This window comes from Argopecten irradians, chromosome 13 (assembly GCF_041381155.1).
Source record: "Argopecten irradians isolate NY chromosome 13, Ai_NY, whole genome shotgun sequence".
NCBI classification, from domain to species: Eukaryota; Metazoa; Mollusca; class Bivalvia; order Pectinida; family Pectinidae; genus Argopecten; species Argopecten irradians.
Genome location: NC_091146.1, coordinates 5,829,788 through 5,849,767, shown reverse-complemented (window position 1 = coordinate 5,849,767; position 19,980 = coordinate 5,829,788). Strand labels below are relative to the sequence as shown.

General features: G+C 40.9%; 3 protein-coding genes across 3 annotated transcripts; all 3 read right to left on the bottom strand.

Moving 5' to 3' along the window:
- Positions 1-2,191: 2,191 nt before the first annotated feature.
- Positions 2,192-19,941, bottom strand: LOC138306456 (elastase-like). Its single transcript, XM_069246917.1, has 2 exons — positions 19,868-19,941; positions 2,192-4,402 (listed from the first exon to the last, which is right to left on the bottom strand). Exons 1-2 carry the CDS (start codon positions 19,926-19,928, stop codon positions 2,601-2,603), a joined length of 1,863 nt encoding a protein of 620 aa, XP_069103018.1. The 5' UTR covers positions 19,929-19,941; the 3' UTR covers positions 2,192-2,600.
- Positions 9,033-10,553, bottom strand: LOC138306514 (uncharacterized). Its single transcript, XM_069246973.1, has one exon. The coding sequence runs from the start codon at positions 10,551-10,553 to the stop codon at positions 9,033-9,035; it is 1,521 nt and encodes a 506-aa protein (XP_069103074.1).
- LOC138306513 (uncharacterized) lies at positions 14,751-16,807 on the bottom strand. Its single transcript, XM_069246971.1, has one exon. It carries the CDS (start codon positions 16,734-16,736, stop codon positions 14,751-14,753), a length of 1,986 nt encoding a protein of 661 aa, XP_069103072.1. The 5' UTR covers positions 16,737-16,807.
- Positions 19,942-19,980: the final 39 nt, after the last annotated feature.

Below are 19,980 nucleotides of genomic sequence, written 5' to 3'. Positions count from 1 at the left end.
ACGTCAAATAAGTTTCAAAATATTACACTTCAAACTTTTCGTTTTATTCCGTTTTAATGTGTGATAAAGGGTACACAGGATACAGACTGTAGGCCTATGAAGAAAGATGTATTTGAGCAAATAACGGTAGTGAGATATAGTGAAAAAACGGCTTCATCACCATGTTTGACTTATAATTGTTAGATAAATTGCTGTTAAGTGTATAGTCTCCAGCGTCCTTCACTTCTTTGTTAACTTTATACTTCTGTGGTTAGTGTAAACTACCATCATTGCTCATTTCTAATTTCTTGTATGAAAACAAAACGGATATGTATCCTAAACATCAAACACTGACCGATTTAGTTGTCCCAGAATCACGGCAATGACTTGAACTAAATGTAGATGTTCACTGGGGTCATTTGGGAGTCAATGAACGCAGATCGGCGAGTATTTCCTCGATTTCCTTGGGTTACATATTGACCTTAAGTTAGTTATACGTTTGGGTAGTTATCAGCCAGTGACCGATGGTCGCTGCTATTCCTTTTCATTTTATGCAGGCTGTCATTACCTCTAACACCTTATAAGACCTTAGCTATAACATAATGTTAAAAGTAGATAAATCAATCAAACAAACAAAGAATATAAACAATGATATCCAGGCGTGAGATATGCGTGGTGCATGTGTTTGAGAAAGGATATGTGGATATCAAAGTTCCGCTATATAAGGACATTCATCTGGTATTTACATAAAAGACATATTTTCAGGTTCAATAAATCTGTCGGTATACCATTGTTGTTCAATTGCAGGTTGTATATGTCTTATTAATAACGATATTAGTACCATCTGAGTTTTTCGGGCAACCTCGTATTCAGTAACGGATTTAAAATGTACACACAGATATATATAGTCTAACTGTAATCACAGAGAATATACAAAGTATTTATTTCTTGAATATACTAAGTGTGCTTTGTAACATCGGTAGAACTTGATATAGGTCAACTATTGTCGGTGTTGTGACTAATTATTTTAACAAGTTAAATGTTTAATATGATTGTGTGTGAGGAGGTGTTTTTTTTGTGTGGCTATTGTACCACAATTATTTTAATTTTAACCATGATAAAGTACAATATACCGTGTATTAGTCGCGCTTTATGTGATTCTGTGGTCATTAAACTCAATAAACATGAGGTCATGTGGGAGAAATGGATGGTAAATTTCACTTCAGCAACGTTTGGTATCACAAAACTAATTATTATATGCTAATTTCTTAATACCATACATTAAATTTACCTATTTTAAAAGGAATGGGATATATGGAAAAAATATCGTGATATGATTATACTCGTACTACAACGTACTACACTATAGTTTGTCTAGTCCAGATCCATATTTTCTTCTGCATACTTTTATGGTATTTTTCTTCCTCAAAAATTAAAGCCTGTATAATCAGAAAACAATGCTATACCGGACAAATATGCTGGTTCATGTGACATCCAGTTTAGACAAGTTTCAATGTTCATCTATGTGATAAAAAGAAAGCTTACCAAACTAAGTTTATTAAGCATTGTGTTTATTAAGCGATATGGGCACTATGTACATCATGAACTTGAAACCAAGTCACAGGGAAATGAGTTTGTGACCTCTTTAAAATAAATGGTCTTTGTTTCACATTTATTGCATCAGAGGGTCCTACTGTGATACTGTGATACTGTGACTGTGATACTGTGATATTGATGATACTGTGATACTCTCAACATGAACCTTTACGGGGATCATGCTGACAGTATCAAGGCCACACGATTTTGTAGTACTGTATTATGACACGCTAATAGTTCACAATACATCAAAACGTGTCACGTCGACCGGTTGTCCTGATCTGATAGCAGGATAAACCGACCATAAATTAGAACATTCATATATTTCAATTTTGATAACGATTCTAGATTATGTAATGATTGTTTAATTATTTGTTTAGTGGACTGTGGTCATGAGGTATGGGACTTAATAGTGGGAATACTTACTGTATACCTAATTTCTTTCGCGATTAATGATTTCATAATTTCTGTTTCAAAACAAAGATAAATAATAAATAAATAAATAAAACAAAATAATTGAATGGAAATATCTTTTAATTTGAAAGTGTAAAAATTGTGAACGATAACAAGTCTCTGAGATACACTTCCGATAACAAGTCTCTGAGATAAACGGAAAAAAAATCGCACGCGAGAGAAAGTTGGTTCACAGCATATTTCATTAATGCTTTCTTAATTTTGAATTCGTAAGATTTAGTAATAAAATGGTATTGTCATTCACGGTATGTGTTAATCGATGACCAACCTTGTGCGACTGCCCCGTATTTCTCTAGCTATTGACCGGGTTACCTGCAGCTCGAGGTAAATGGGTTGTACTGTAATGATAACTCGCGAGAAAGAATCGCCGTGAAAAGGTCATTAGAAATGGGAGTGCGAGATTTAGTTGCCGCGAAAAAAAAATCAGTTTACGGTATCGTTTTCTCAGCTAGTGCCTCTTTCTCTATTACACTATGTCCCAAAAGGATAAAAATCTTCTTTTCGTATTTGTGTTCGAAATAGTGTTTCTATTTGTAATCAATTGAGATCATCTAATCATTAACACGAAGTTCCAACTTCACGCCGGAAAACATCCCCTTCTTTTTAGGTCTAAGTGTTATGTACCCTTTCCGAATCAATTTAAAATCAACATTAATCATTTCTAGATTCCCCTTGCTGTGACTAGAATACAGGGGTTTAGCGCCACGTAGTTTGCGCTTGGCATCTACTGTAATATCAACATCTCCGTCTCCATTCAGTGTGTAGACCATACAGCTTTTCCCTGTTTTAATGTTGAACTTGAAGACAATTTTCTCGTCCCCTTTGGCCTGCAGGCGCCTGATAGTTATGTCGCTGTGAAGTGTACGCGTGTATTTATCCATGGAACACACGTCGATACCGACCTTTTCAAACGCAACGGAGACCTTGTCTGAATCATGTCCAAGGTCATAAGCGGCCTTAGCAACACCACAAGCGGCGCTGCTGAAATTTGTTGTCGGGTGCCAATAGAAACGATTAGCATGGGCAAATATCTGAAACACTTTCAGAATGTCAAGATCTTCCGATCTTGCTAGAAGACAAGCAGCTTTGTTGAAAATGCCGCTTGTGTAGTGGACGTCTAGCTCGTCAGTATAGTCTCTAACGTGATCAATGGACCGCCCATCTGATGTCGGGGCACACATTTCGCGGACCCTATAACCCATCGAAATGTCGTCACCGGACTTGAAATCGTGTTTACCAAATATGAATTCTTCAGCAGCTTCTCCAGCAATATCTGCGAAAGACTCATCGATAGCCCCTGATTGGCCTCTGTACTCTAACGCTGAATGGTCTTCTATAAATCCGTGTGACAGCTCATGAGATATTACGTCTGCGGAAATCATTGGATAGAATAGGTCCTTCCGGCCATCTCCAAACATGAGCATAGGGCCTGAGAACTGAGCGACTATAGCATTTACACCGTAGTGGACCCAGAGTTCTATTGGTTGCTGTTTGATAGCTGGCGCATTGACGAGGTCGTCATACATTTTGAAAACCCTGTTTGCATAGTAGAATGCATCACTTAATGGTGAGAAAGCTCCATTTCCTTCATCAGTTATAGCCTTATCACAATCAAACGTAAAGGGATGGTCGCCTTTCTTTGGCTTTTTACCATGCTCCAGATTGAAGATTTTCACTTTTTTACTCGCTAACATGCACTTTCCATTCTTCTGTCTTACCTCAAGGAAAGGCATAGACTTGCCATATTCCAGTTTCCCGATTTTTTGGTTACCTCCTGTAGTTTTCACTTGGAACGATGAAAGAAGGTTAAGTGTTGTTATGAGACTACCAGTATTCGCGTTGATTATGAAAAGTCTCCTGATTATGTTATCGTGTTCGAATACAATAAAAGAAACCTTGTAAGCCAATGTGGCTGTGTTTCCTATAGGATATATCACCAATTCAACATGTTCATCACTGTATTCAGCATCGTCGTTACCTCCAAAATATAACTTCCCCAGCATAAGTGCGTTACTCTCATTGAAAGCGGGATCAACGGAAGTAACGTCATTCTGTATATCCTGCAGAAGTTGCCCGGATGCCTGACCAGTATATGTGCCATCTTCGCTGTCGACCTCTATTGAAGCCATGCTGTCATAAACAGGGATACCACGAAATGTTTCATAATACCGCATGACCTTTGAACCCTCAATGGTTTGTGCTACGTCATTCTCTATGAGATCTGTATTACTTTCTATATTGATTATCTCCCCTGGTGTAGTATCCGATAAAGCCCGCCTCTCGTTATCCAAAGACAGTTCTGAGAATTTTCTACATACTGCTTCGTTCACATCCATCCACCTAGCACCATGAACTGCAAAGACAAAAAAATATTACATCTTGGCAACTACGTCATAACCCTAATTAATGAAAGCTGATATAAGAAATTAAACTATCGCCAACTTAGTGTGTTTACGGTTAATGCAAAACAACACTAATGATCGTGTAATAAATCAGGTATAAATCAGCATTATTTGTGTTCTTTTGTTCATATGTCATTCACACAGTTCAGTGACTTAAAATCAAAATAGATGTATCAGGAACTGGTACAGTATCTTGTTTAGTTCAACATGCAAAACAATAACTCTCGGAGCGCATCTTTCAAATTGTGTCAAAACAATGAATGCCTGGCATATCGCCGTCAGACATAGTTAACTGCTCTAGAGCACTTACAGTGTATGTCATCATGATTTTTGATTTACAGTATTTAACTCAGCTTAGTCGATCTATAACACGACATTGAGGACAGGTCGATGTATACCAGCAGCATTGTGTCAAACAATGTACTAAATTTTTCATTAAGGTAAGTCAAGACTTTTGGAAACCGCGCCAGTTCACGCTAACCCGGAAGCTGCCTGTGTTGTTTTAAATTTCAGAATAGTTTCCGATAGGCTACGATATTCCATTTGGATATTTTTTGCAATAGGTGAAAATTGTCTACATATAATATTGAATGTTTAAAACAAATAAATAAATCAAATAAAAGCAATGGAGTGAATATAGCATGCTATTTCTGAGGTTTGTTGTGCTCCCTTTCATAAATGGGAATGGATTTTCAAAAACCGGAAGTAACGTTCATCACAATAAGTAATAATAGGGGACCCCGCTGGACCGAATTTCCGTAATTCTAAAAAAACGCCGATGGATTTCCTTAAAACACAAAATTTGGAGAAAATCGTAAAAATAAAAAGACGTAAACCAGATATCATATCACAAAAACATGTGAACTGATGAGGAATGTTTTTATTGGCATGGTTTTTGAAAATATGGCCAAATATGACCCTTGTTAGCACTGAATGAAATGTGAGTTGGGCCGTATGTTACAAACTTCAAGCTTACTAAATTGTGAAAAAACTTGATCGAGGACCCCATGTTTTTATATGATTTTTGAAAAATATATTAAGGCGTATCATATACAAATATTGTGAAATTGACATTGTTTTAAAATTCCTTTTTTGCCTTTTTCATTGATTTTGAGGGGCAAAATTATAGCAAAACGTGAGAATTATGTATAGAAACTGTCCTCGGAAATAACAAAAATTGGTTAGTATTTTTAAAAATACAACAGTTTTGTATATTGTTGTATCGTTAGAAATTAGGGACAAGAATTCAACAGGATTATGAGTACAATTACAGAAGACATAATTTTATAATTTTTCTATTTTCAGCCAACGAATTTGTACGAATGAAATACTTCAAGCTCAAATATCTCAAAAAGTAGTTCGAGAAAACCCATTTTTCTATAAAAATAAGAAATTTGCTTACAAATGCAAGAAAAAAGATATACTGCTAACTTAAATGTAATTAGTTCATATCGTTAACGTTGTAACGTCGGACAAGTGGACGAGTTAGGTTGGTGGATAAGAGAACAACAACACTAGAAATTTATAAGCAAACGTTTAATATAAACTTATTATTATTTACAAATTCTACAAAAAACGACGTCCTCGCACACTCGCTAATACACTCGCTCACATTCATTGAAAGTTCCAATTAATTTTACACCAACAAGAGTCTTTGCACATGCCTTCCAAACTCCACAGGCGAATAATATCTCGATCCTAGACCGCAGTTTAGGTTCCTCCACACGCACGTTACATGTGCGTGTAACTCGAGACCAACACTCCTCGAGTGTCCAAACACATCACCTCCTCACGTAGAAGGTTGTTCGTACGGGTACATCTGTACCACCGTAGGTTGACAATACCCACATTTGGTCGTAAGACCAACTCCCTCTGACTCTGTCGTCGACCCGCCTGAGCCACCGTCACACTTCCTGAGGCTGACCAATGTCATATGCTTTGGTCCTGTTGCCGAAGCTGCGATGTTGCGGTGTCCTTACTCCATCATGGAAAGCTTCAAATATAACAATATAACCCATAATCACTCTTTCTACAACTTCCTCACGGCACTTATTAGTAACATTATAATTCTATTTAAACATTACACTATTATGCTAGGACAAATAATTACTTATCAAAACATAGTACAACTCCTATATAATTCATATAAATAAACTAGAAAATAGTCAAATAACTGAATCGGTCCATTCCGAGATTATTACACAATATGACAAATACAGCAAGTACGGGCTTCCATACATTTTTACACCAACGACACTGACTGGCCCAATTTACATTTACACAAACAATACATTAAAACTGACTGTTACATTACTATAATAAGTGTAAATAAGCTATATACATTAATAATACCATAACCTTTCCTGAAATATCAACCTAAAATAAGCTTAACTATATAAACGAGATACGTAAACAATCAGGTACTGAATAGTAATCAATGACTACGCATGAATGGACCGCTTGATACGATTTCACCATCGTCACATTTAACAGGAATATAAGCCATACAAATACAAAAATGAAAAATTAATAGGAAATAGATATAAGGTACTCACCACAGCCTGTCTCCTGTGCCTGTGTTCCACGATACTATGTATAAAATACACTGACTACAGGTACATGTAGTCACACTGCTGCCATTACTCTCGGCATACCATACCTGTAGTTTCCGCTCGTGCACTTCCGCTCCCGTACTCTCATTCGCGCCATACCTCGCGTACACGATATCGACACAAATAAAACAACTAGACATCAAACATACATTGAGAATATCATGCGATCGTGACAACATCCCCGGGTTTTGGAAAAAAGTGGTTACACTTTTTCTCCAAAATCACTAAGCATGAATTCTCTATATCCTGCTCAAATAGTCGGCTCCCACGTTATCCGAACCCTTTATTGCACGGATCTTGAACCTATACGGCTGAAGTAACAATGCCCATCTCATGAGTCTAGCATTAGCAGTCTTGGACTTGTTCAAATAAGACAATGGCTGGTGATCAGTCTCGAGGAGAAATTCTCGGCCATAGATATAGGGCTCGAATTTCTGTATTCCCCATACAATGCCCAGACACTCCTTTTTCAATCACAGCGTAATTTTGCTCCCTAGGAAGAAGTTTCCGACTGGCATACGCGATAGGCATTTTCTGTCCGTCCTCCTCCTGTAACAATACAGCCCCCAGTCCGGTATCGGACGCATCAGTTCTCAGGATAAAAATCCTTTGCCAAGTCCGGCAGTTTCAGAACTGGTTTTGCTGTCAAGAGGTTCTTCAACGTGTTGTATGCTCGTGCATGGCTCTCCTGCCACTCTATTTTGTTTGGTGAACCCTTCTTCGTAAGGTCAGTGAGCGGTACTGCGATTGCGGCAAAGTTGGGTATGAACCGGCGATAGAATCCCGCCAACCCCAAGAAAGATCTCACCTGTTTCTTAGTCTCCGGTCTCGGTGCGCTGGCAATCACCTTCACTTTGTCGTCCTCCAACTGCGATCGCCTCGCTCCTACGACATGTCCTAAACATAAAAGACTTCCATATGCTATAGAACACTTGGTTGGGCGTGCTGTCAAACCGGCGTTCCTCAACCGCGTGAATAGTTCAGTCAAAACATCTATATGCTCTTCCCAAGTGTCTGTGTAGATGATAATATCATCGATGAAGTTATCCAAATGTTCCATTCCTCGAAGTAGTTTCCTCATCAGACGACTAAAAGTCGCTGGTGCGTTAACTAGTCCAAAAGGCATAACGCGAAACTGGAATAACCCTTGGGGTGTGGTAAAGGCCGTCATCTGTTTCGCTTCAGCTGCTAATGGGACTTGCCAATACCCTTTACTTAGGTCCAGCTTCGAAAATACCTTGCGTTACCCAAACGTGCAAAGATATCTTCAGTGTTGGGCATCGGCTCAGCATCAAATACCGTAACCCGATTGAGTCCTCGGAAATCGATGCAGAACCTGATTGATCCATCCTTCTTCTTAACCATTACAATTGGCAAGGTGTAAGGCGAAGTTGATGGTTCGATGACATTCATCTCCAACATCTTCCCAACCTCCTCATTGATGATTTCTTTGGTGGTATATGGAAGAGGATAGGACTTTACACGCACTGGGTCCGATGTGGTGGTATGAATTTCATGCTCGATCAGATTGGTGCTCCCGGGAACATCTGTCAACACATCTCGGAACTCTTCTATAAGACTTTGAACATCTCTTCTTTGGTCGTCGGTGACATCCTCACAAACTACCACGTCATCCATTGTTTCTTTGCCCCTGTCACCTGGCATAGCTTCCAAAGTTGGGGAAGGGTCAAGGTCGTCGCCTTGCTCGCTTTCGTCTAACACGGCTGTCATGACGCATGCTAGTATGCCTCCAACCTCGCTGTTCGGCTTTGGCTCCAGATACTTCCTTAGCAGATTTATGTGGAGAACTTTAATCTTGCCATCCCGATCGACTCTGTAATCCGTAGGTCCTACCTTTTCCACAACTTCATAAGGCCCTCTCCATTGAAGAAGCAATTTATTTGCCTTAGTTGGAAGCAACACAAGGACCTTGTCTCCGGGTTTTAAATCTCGCCTTTTAGCCCGTCTGTCAAATTGCCTCTTCTTCTGTCCAATTCTCATCTGGCTGATCTGGTGGTTTAGCCCCCGCAACGTTTCCTACGATAAGGTCGTATAACGGCGTTTCTAGTACCCATGCTTCTACATTTCCTTTTAAGTATGGTGTGTCCACGTCCAGCTCAGCTATCTGCACTACCAGTTTCGAACAATCTGCCAAAGTGCAAGTCTTCGTACGGTCCGTGATCTGTACCGGCTCCACTAAACTACGCCTAACAACCACGCCGCTACATCCAGTGTCCCTCAAGACCTTTACCAGTTGTACCCCGATACGTCCTGTCACCACTGGCATATCCATGCCACCTGAAATCTTCATATTACAAGACATGCTCAGCTCGGTGGTATCCCTCTTTTTCCCATTTCCAGTCTCCTTCTTTGTATCCTTCCTCTTTCTACATCTTTGCTGCTGCTTCTGCTGCTTACTACTTCTCTCGACCTCAGTCACAGACGCAACCTTATTTACTGTTTTCTTATTACGACAATCAAAGGAAAGATGACCAAGCTTACCACACGAGTAGCATCGCTTGTCTGTGGCAGAAGTGGTTTTCTTAGACGACTCTGTTGTGTTACCTCCTCCAGCAACCGATTTACCGTTGTTCGTTGACTTAGCGCTCTTTGAAGAGAGGGAACTTGCCGGCGCTCCTCGGGCTTCCACGTATTGATCAGCCAACTTTGCCATGTCCTCAATCGAAGTAGGAGTTCTCTCCTTCAGGAACAATGACAAGTCCTGGTTACAACCACAAATAAACTGATCTCGGATCATCAGATCTTTCAAACCTTCAAATGTCTTAGCAGTTCCCGTCATCTCCATCCACCTGTCGAGGTAACTCTCTAACCGCTTAGCAAATTGGCCAAACGTCTCGCCTCCCTCGGGTCTACTATTTCTAAAACTTTTCCGAAATCCCGCTTCTGTCTTCTGGAACCGTTGTAGCAGGGCAAGCTTCAGATCGTCGAAGTTCAGAGCTTGTGCTACCGGCAACCTTGAAAAGACATCTAGGGCCTTCCCTTTTAGTAAGGCGCTCAGGTTTGTCCCCCACTGGTCCCGTTTCCAACGTTGAACTGTAGCATATACCTCGAAGCGCTGGATGTACGCATCCATGCTATCCTTACCCTCCTCAAAAGCTGGCAACTTGGGTCCCTTTGGCGCACCTGTTAAAGTCCCATGAGCCACTCCATTGTCATCCGCTATGCCCGCCTGGTGTAGTTCCAGTCGACGTTTATGTTCTCTCTCCGCCCTCTCATCTGCCCTGGCCTCTCTTTCAGCTTCTATTCTTGCCTGTTCAATCATCAACTGTTTCTTTTCAGCTTCCAACTTAACCGCCCTCTCAGCTTCCTTTTCTGCCTGCTCTGCTTCCATTTCCGCCTTCCGTAACTTCCGTTCCAGCTCACGTTCATCTCTGGCACGATCATGTGTGTCTTTTAGAAATTTCCTCAACTCCTCTCCAGTATACCCAAGAACCTTTCCCGCTGCGATTATCTCATTAAGGGTCGACATGCTGAAATAAGAGGTATCCGCTAATACAAGTAGACAACACTACCCTGCAGCCAACACAGAGTACTTACCCCGCTCACTCGCTACCATCCAACTCCAGTTGTGCCACGTCTAATTTATATATACCTAGTTCTGTGAAGCTCCTCCAAGGATCCTTCGTCTCTCTCAGATAACCAAAAACAAAAGAGATAGAAATAAATGACAACGATTCCTAGGAAATGCTTATCTAGCGAAATCCTATCAAATATTTACAATATTTAACAACTTTTATCGCTCTCAAATCCACCCACCGACACGCTGGCGAATCCCACCGCTGCCACCAATTTTGTAACGTCGGACAAGCGGACGAGTTAGGTTGGTGGATAAGAGAACAACAACACTAGAAATTTATAAGCAAACGTTTAATAGAAACTTATTATTATTTACAAATTCTACAAAAAAACGACGTCCTCGCACACTCGCTAATACACTCGCTCACATTCATTGAAAGTTCCTATTAATTTTACACCAACAAGAGTCTTTGCACATGCCTCCCAAACTCCACAGGCGAATAATATCTCGATCCTAGACCGCAGTTTAGGTTCCTCCACACGCACGTTACATGTGCGTGTAACTCGAGACCAACACTCCTCGAGTGTCCAAACACATCACCTCCTCACGTAGAAGGTTGTTCGTACGGGTACATCTGTACCACCGTAGGTTGACAATACCCACATTTGGTCGTAAGACCAACTCCCTCTGACTCTGTCGTCAACCCGCCTGAGCCACCGTCACACTTCCTGAGGCTGACCAATGTCATATGCTTTGGTCCTGTTGCCGAAGCTGCGATGTTGCGGTGTCCTTCCTCCATCATGGAAAGCTTTAAATATAACAATATAACCCATAATCACTCTTTCTACAACTTCCTCACCGCACTTATAGTAACATTATAATTCTATTAAAACATTACACTATTATGCTAGGACAAATAATTACTTATCAAAACATAGTACAACTCCTATATAATTCATATAAATAAACTAGAAAATAGTCAAATAACTGAATCGGTCCATTCCGAGATTATTACACAATATGACAAATACAGCAAGTACGGGCTTCCATACATTTTTACACCGACGACACTGCCTGACCCAATTTACATTTACACAAACAATACATTAAAACTGACAATTACATTACTATAATAAGTGTAAATAAGCTATATACATTAATAATACCATAACCTTTCCTGAAATATCAACCTAAAATAAGCTTAACTATATAAAACGAGATACGTAAACAATCAGGTACTGAATAGTAATCAATGACTACGCATGAATGGACCGCTTGATACGATTTCACTAGCGTCACATTTAACAGGAATATATGCCATACAAATACAAAAAATGAACAATTAATAGGAAATAGATATAAGGTACTCACCACAGTCTGTCTCCTGTGCCTGTGTTCCACGATACTATGTATAAAATACACTGACTACAGGTACATGTAGTCACACTGCTGCCATTACTCTCGGCATACCATACCTGTAGTTTCCGCTCGTGCACTTCCGCTCCCGTACTCTCATTCGCGCCATACCTCGCGTACACGATATAGACATAAATAAAACAACTAGACATCAAACATACATTGAGAATATCATGCGATCGTGACAACATCCCCGGGTTCCGGAAAAAAGTGGTTACACTTTTTCTCCAAAATCACTAAACATGAATTCTCTATATCCTGCTCAAATAGTCGGCTCCCACGTTATCCGAACCCTTTATGGCACGGATCTTGAACCTATACGGCTGAAGTAACAATGCCCATCGCATGAGTCTAGCATTGCAGTCTTGGACTTGTTCAAATAAGACAATGGCTGGTGATCAGTCTCGAGGAGAAATTCTCGGCCATAGATATAGGGCTCGAATTTCTGTATTCCCCATACAATGCCCAGACACTCCTTTTCAATCATAGCGTAGTTTTGCTCCCTAGGAAGAAGTTTCCGACTAGCTTACGCGATAGGCATCTTCTGTCCGTCCTCCTCCTGTAACAATACAGCCCCTAGTCCGGTATCGGACGCATCAGTTCTCAGGATAGAATCCTTTGCCAAGTCCGGCAGTTTCAGAACTGGTTTTGCCGTCAAGAGGTTCTTCAACGTGTTGTATGCTCGTTCATGGCTCTCCTGCCACTCTATTTTGTTTGGTGAACCCTCTTCGTAAGGTCAGTGAGCGGTACTGCGATTGCGGCAAAGTTGGGTATGAACCGGCGATAGAATCCCGCCAACCCCAAGAAAGATCTCACCTGTTTCTTAGTCTCCGGTCTCGGTGCGCTGGCAATCACCTTCACTTTGTCGTCCTCCAACTGCAATCGCCTCGCTCCTACGACATGTCCTAAACATGAAAGACTTCCATATGCTATAGAACACTTGGTTGGGCGTGCTGTCAAACCGGCGTTCCTCAACCGCGTGAATAGTTCAGTCAAAACATCTATATGCTCTTCCCAAGTGTCTGTGTAGATGATAATATAATCGATGAAGTTATCCAAATGTTCCATTCCTCGAAGTAGTTTCCTCATCAGACGACTAAAAGTCGCTGGTGCGTTAACTAGTCCAAAAGGCATAACGCGAAACTGGAATAACCCCTGGGGTGTGGTAAAGGCCGTCATCTGTTTCGCTTCAGCTGCTAATGGGACTTGCCAATACCCTTTACTTAGGTCCAGCTTCGAAAAATACCTTGCGTTACCCAAACGTGCAAAGATATCTTCAGTGTTGGGCATCGGCTCAGCATCAAAGACCGTAACCCGATTGAGTCCTCGGAAATCGATGCAGAACCTGATTGATCCATCCTTCTTCTTAACCATTACAATTGGCGAGGTGTAAGGCGAAGTTGATAGTTCGATGACATTCATCTCCAACATCTTCCCAACCTCCTCATTGATGATTTCTTTGGTGGTATAAGGAAGAGGATAGGACTTTACACGCACCGGGTCCGATGTGGTGGTATGAATCTCATGCTCGATCAGATTGGTGCTCCCGGGAACATCTGTCAACACATCTCGGAACTCTTCTATAAGACTTTGAACATCTCTTCTTTGGTCGTCGGTGATATCCTCACAAACTACCACGTCATCCATTGTTTCTTTGCCCCTGTCACCTGGCATAGCTTCCAAAGTTGGGGAAGGGTCAAGGTCGTCGCCTTGCTCGCTTTCGTCTAACACGGCTGTCATGACGCATGCTAGTATGCCTCCAACCTCGCTGTTCGGCTTTGGCTCCAGATACTTCCTCAGCAGATTTATGTGGAGAACTTTAATCTTGCCATCCCGATCGACTCTGTAATCCGTAGGTCCTACCTTTTCCACAACTTCATAAGGCCCTCTCCATTGAAGAAGCAACTTATTTGCCTTAGTTGGAAGCAACACAAGGACCTTGTCTCCGGGTTTTAAATCTCGCCTTTTAGCCCGTCTGTCACATTGCCTCTTCTGTCGTGTTTTTGCCTGTCTGAGATTGTCCATCGCCATCTCACATGTTTTCTCCAGCTTCTCCCGCAAGTCCATGACGTACTGGTACGTTGTTTTTACTTCCTCATCTGGTAGATCCCTACTCCATAACTCACGCAAAAATCATCATTGGTCCTCGAACAGTCCGTCCATATAACATCTCGAATGGGAAAACCCAAGGCTTTCTTGAGGAACCTCTCTATACGCAAACAGGAGCGCATTGATGAAACGGTCCCAGTCCTTAGGCCTCTCGGTACTCATGCGTTTAAGCATCTTCTTCAGAGTGCCGTTGAACTTCTCCACTAACCCATTACACATTGGATGGTAAGGCGTCGTTGTCAGTTGCCTGATGGAAAGAAGTCTACTTACCTCTCGTAGCAATTCCGAAGTAAACTGGGCACCTTGATCAGTTAACATCTCGGAAGGGACACCAACTCGACTGAAAACGTCAACCAAGGCCTCAGTCTCAATGCTGCGTAGAGGGACAGCCTCTGGATATCTTGTAGCGTAGTCGACGATTGTAAGAATATAGCGGTTACCTCTATCCGTAGCAAGTTCCAATGGTCCTACAATGTCGACTGCAACACGCTTGAATGGCGTTTCAACAAGTGGCATATTTCCAAGTGGTGCTTTAGCAACCCTCCCCTTGGGAAATGTCCGTTGACATGCATCGCATGACCTGCAGAAACGAGTGACGTCCGCCTGCACACCTGGCCAATAGAACTACGACAAAACCCGGCTCGCCGTACGCTTGGCTGCGAGATGACCCGCCATGATAGATTCAGGAGCCAACTTCAAAACTGTCTGTCTGAACTTCTCTGGCACTACCAGTTGACAAAAGTCCCTACCATTTGCTGTCCTAGGATTGGTAAATTTCCTGTATAGAAGACCCTTGTTGTAGTAAATCTTTGAGCGTCCTCCATCGTCTCGTTCGTAATCTTCGCCCTTCTCCGCTAGCTTTCTAAACTTTGCTAAAGTTTCGTCACCCTGCTGTTCCAATCTCAGTTCCTCTACATTCCATACATCCCTCAACATCTTTGGCATTTTGAATGGTCTGTAACATCCCTTTGTCTTCTTCTGTTGTCTGGTTTCAACAGCTTGTATTGGCGTCTCTTCTTCTGTCCAATTCTCATCTGGCTGATCTGGTGGTTTAGCCCCCGCAACGTTTCCTACGATAAGGTCGTATAACGGCGTTTCTAGTACCCATGCTTCTACATTTCCTTTTAAGTATGGTGTGTCCACGTCCAGCTCAGCTATATGCACTACCAGTTTCGAACAATCTGCCAAAATGCAAGTCTTCGTACGGTCCGTGATCTGTACCGGCTCCACTAAGCTACGCCTAACAACCACGCCGCTACATCCAGTGTCCCTCAAGACCTTTACCAGTCGTACCCCGAAACGTCCTGTCACCACTGGCATATCCATGCCACCTGGAATCTTCATATTACAAGACATGCTCAGCTCGGTGGTATCCCTCTTTTTCCCATTTCCAGTCTCCTTCTTTGTATCCTTCCTCTTCCCACATCTTTGCTGCTGCTTCTGCTGCTTACTACTTCTCTCGACCTCAGTCACAGACGCAACCTTATTTACTGTTTTCTTATTACAACAATCAAAGGAAAGATGACCAAGCTTACCACACGAGTAGCATCGCTTGTCTGTGGCAGAAGTGGGTTTCTTAGACGACTCTGTTGTGTTACCTCCTCCAGCAACCGATTTACCGTTGTTCGTTGACTTAGCGCTCTTTGAAGAGAGGGAACTTGCCGGCGCTCCTCGGGCTTCCACGTATTGATCAGCTAACTTTGCCATGTCCTCAATCGAAGTCGGAGTTCTCTCCTTCAGGAACAATGACAAGTCCTGGTTACAACCACAAATAAACTGATCTCGGATCATCAGATCTTTCAAACCTTCAAATGTCTTAGCAGTTCCCGTCATCTCCATCCACCTGTCGAGGTAACTCTCTAACCGCTTAGCAAATTGGCCAAACGTCTCGCCTCCCTCGGGTCTACTATTTCTAAAACTTTTCCGAAACCCCGCTTCTGTCTTCTGGAACCGCTGTAGCAGGGCAAGCTTCAGATCGTCGAAGTTCAGCGCTTGTGCTACCGGCAACCTTGAAAAGACATCTAGGGCCTTCCCTTTTAGTAAGGCGCTCAGGTTTGTCCCCCACTGGTCCCGTTTCCAACGTTGAGCTGTAGCATATACCTCGAAGCGCTGGATGTACGCATCCATGCTATCCTTACCCTCCTCAAAAGCTGGCAACTTGGGTCCCTTTGGCGCACCTGTTAAAGTCCCATGAGCCACTCCATTGTCATCCGCTATGCCCGCCTGGTGTAGTTCCAGTCGACGTTTATGTTCTCTCTCCGCCCTCTCATCTGCCCTGGCCTCTCTTTCAGCTTCTATTCTTGCCTGTTCAATCATCAACTGTTTCTTTTCAGCTTCCAACTTAACCGCCCTCTCAGCTTCCTTTTCTGCCTGCTCTGCTTCCATTTCCGCCTTCCGTAACTTCCGTTCCAGCTCACGTTCATCTCTGGCACGATCCTGTGTGTCTTTTAGAAATTTCCTCAACTCCTCTCCAGTATACCCAAGATCCTTTCCCGCTGCGATTATCTCATTAAGGGTCGACATGCTGAAATAAGAGGTATCTGCTAATACAAGTAGACAACACAACCATGCAGCCAACACAGAGTACTTACCCCGCTCTCTCGCTACCATCCAACTCCAGTTGTGCCACGTCTAATTTATATATACCTAGTTCTGTGAAGCTCCTCCAAGGATCCTTCGTCTCTCTCAGATAACCAAAAACAAAAGAGATAGAAATAAATGACATGATTCCAAGGAAATGCTTATCTAGCGAAATCCTATCAAATATTTACAATATTTAACAACTTATATCGCTCTCAAATCCACCCACCGACACGCTGGCTTATCCCACCGCTGCCAACCAATTTTGTAACGTCGGACAAGCGGACGAGTTAGGTTGGTGGATAAGAGAACAACAACACTAGAAATTTATAAGCAAACGTTTAATAGAAACTTATTATTATTTACAAATTCTACAAAAAACGACGTCCTCGCACACTCGCTAATACACTCGCTCACATTCATTGAAAGTTCCAATTAATTTTACACCAACAAGAGTCTTTGCACATGCCTCCCAAACTCCACAGGCGAATAATATCTCGATCCTAGACCGCAGTTTAGGTTCCGCCACACGCACGTTACATGTGCGTGTAACTCGAGACCATCACTCCTCGAGTGTCCAAACACATCATCTCCTCACGTAGAAGGTTGTTCGTACGGGTACATCTGTACCACCGTAGGTTGACAATACCCACATTTGGTCGTAAGACCAACTCCCTCTGACTCTGTCGTCAACCCGCCTGAGCCACCGTCACACTTCCTGAGGCTGACCAATGTCATATGCTTTGGTCCTGTTGCCGAAGCTGCGATGTTGCGGTGTCCTTCCTCCATCATGGAAAGCTTTAAATATAACAATATAACCCATAATCACTCTTTCTACAACTTCCTCACCGCACTTATAGTAACATTATAATTCTATTAAAACATTACACTATTATGCTAGGACAAATAATTACTTATCAAAACATAGTACAACTCCTATATAATTCATATAAATAAACTAGAAAATAGTCAAATAACTGAATCGGTCCATTCCGAGATTATTACACAATATGACAAATACAGCAAGTACGGGCTTCCATACATTTTTACACCGACGACACTGACTGACCCAATTTACATGTACACGAACAATACATTAAAACTGACTGTTACATTACTATAATAAGTGTAAATAAGCTATATACATTAATAATACCATAACCTTTCCTGAAATATCAACCTAAAATAAGCTTAACTATATAAACGAGATACGTAAACAATCAGGTACTGAATAGTAATCAATGACTACGCATGAATGGACCGCTTGATACGATTTCACTAGCGTCACATTTAACAGGAATATAAGCCATACAAATACAAAAATGAACAATTAATAGGAAATAGATATAAGGTACTCACCACAGTCTGTCTCCTGTGCCTGTGTTCCACGATACTATGTATAAAATACACTGACTACAGGTACATGTAGTCACACTGCTGCCATTACTCTCGGCATACCATACCTGTAGTTTCCGCTCGTGCACTTCCGCTCCCGTACTCTCATTCGCGCCATACCTCGCGTACACGATATCGACACAAATAAAACAACTAGACATCAAACATACATTGAGAATATCATGCGATCGTGACGAACGTTAATGAATTATTTTATTTAGTAGACTGAATAAATAATCATACTGTAAGCAGTCATGCCACTACTTTTTAAAATTTCATTAGGGTGTGAATTAAATCGTGTTTTCAAAGTTTTGTTGAGAGTCGACTACGAAAAAAATAATAAAACATAGTGACATCAATGCTTAATTAAACATAATTGGTTCCTTACGATCGTTCGAATGTAAATGAATTATGACAATGGTTCAATCTTCATACGGTTTATTCATTACTAGATGAGAGAAACGTGACATGATTAAACGCTATCTGCAGAGTTTAAGTGTTTTCCCCTTATTAAGCATAGTTTAGATAAATCCTACACACAGTTTGTGACCTTTATAACGATGTTATTATCTATAAAAGGATAATAATAATTGCCTGTATTCTGTCATCCAGAACACACCGGGAAGATGTCAAAACACGATTAATTATCAGGCATGGAATTAATCTTGATTGTTAATGTCAGACAGTCATTTATTGTTGGTATCCGTACTGGACAATTTATACATATCAATAGGTAATTTATTTTGACTAGCATTGGGTATGTAGGACCATATGTTAGGGTAACAATTTGTATATGATACAATGCTGACTACAAGTTTTAATTAGTGATCCGGAGTTCTGAAGAATTTAATCATTTAGTGATTAATAAGTGCTCGTGCAAATTTTGATGTTGCTTTGATAAACCATTGTTTTTCAGTGTAGTACAGGTTACCTTTTACATTAAAGATGGCATCCTGTGTTGTTAACACGAACAGTTAAGGTAACGACAGAGAATTCCGGTAGGATGGACGATAAAGGGGCTTCGTTTTCAGTATAATAGCAACACATTTTGACGCGAAAGATATTTAAATGATATCATCTGCAGCGATGATTCTAACCTGATTAACATTAGAGTGCATCTAGGACGCAAAATAATCATAAAATAATCATCAACAAGTAGACAAACTGACATTTTATTATTTCGATAAAAACTACAACTTTTTTTTCTTAAACGTATGGAAAAGTTATCAAAATATTTATAGGAACAAAAAAATCATCTGGAGTCAATTTGATTACAATAGACATTGCTTTATCAGCATATTAATGCTAAAACAGATACAATTTAGAACAAATCTGAGACCAATAAATGTCGATATTATATATTGGTTTGAATATAATCCATTTCGTGACAACCACTAAAGTATAAATTGTTACAATTCAATAAAATTTGTTCGTTTTCTGATTGGATTATTAATATAACGCGTTACTTATAACTACTCTATAGTGTACGTAATTCGATTTGTCGGACGAATTAAGCTGTCTAACATAATTTTTGTATTTTAACTGCCGTATTTATATCTAAATAAAATTGCCATTTTCATAGATAGACTTCACGCTGTTCCAATGCCAATGTGACCTTTTCAGTAACATCTAACACAACCGTTCTGACTCTCTGACATCACGCTAACCTATTAAACTAGTGGTTAAAGTGGTGAATGATATACTATATCGATATAAAACATAGCGGTTACAGTTATGTAAAAACTGCTATACAACTGAATACTTACCTCCCAAATGTATGCAGCTAATGGTTAAAAACGACAACAGAAAGTTCATGCTTACTTCCATGACGAGGACAAAATGTATAAATATCTATGTCGACAGGGGTGTACATGTATAT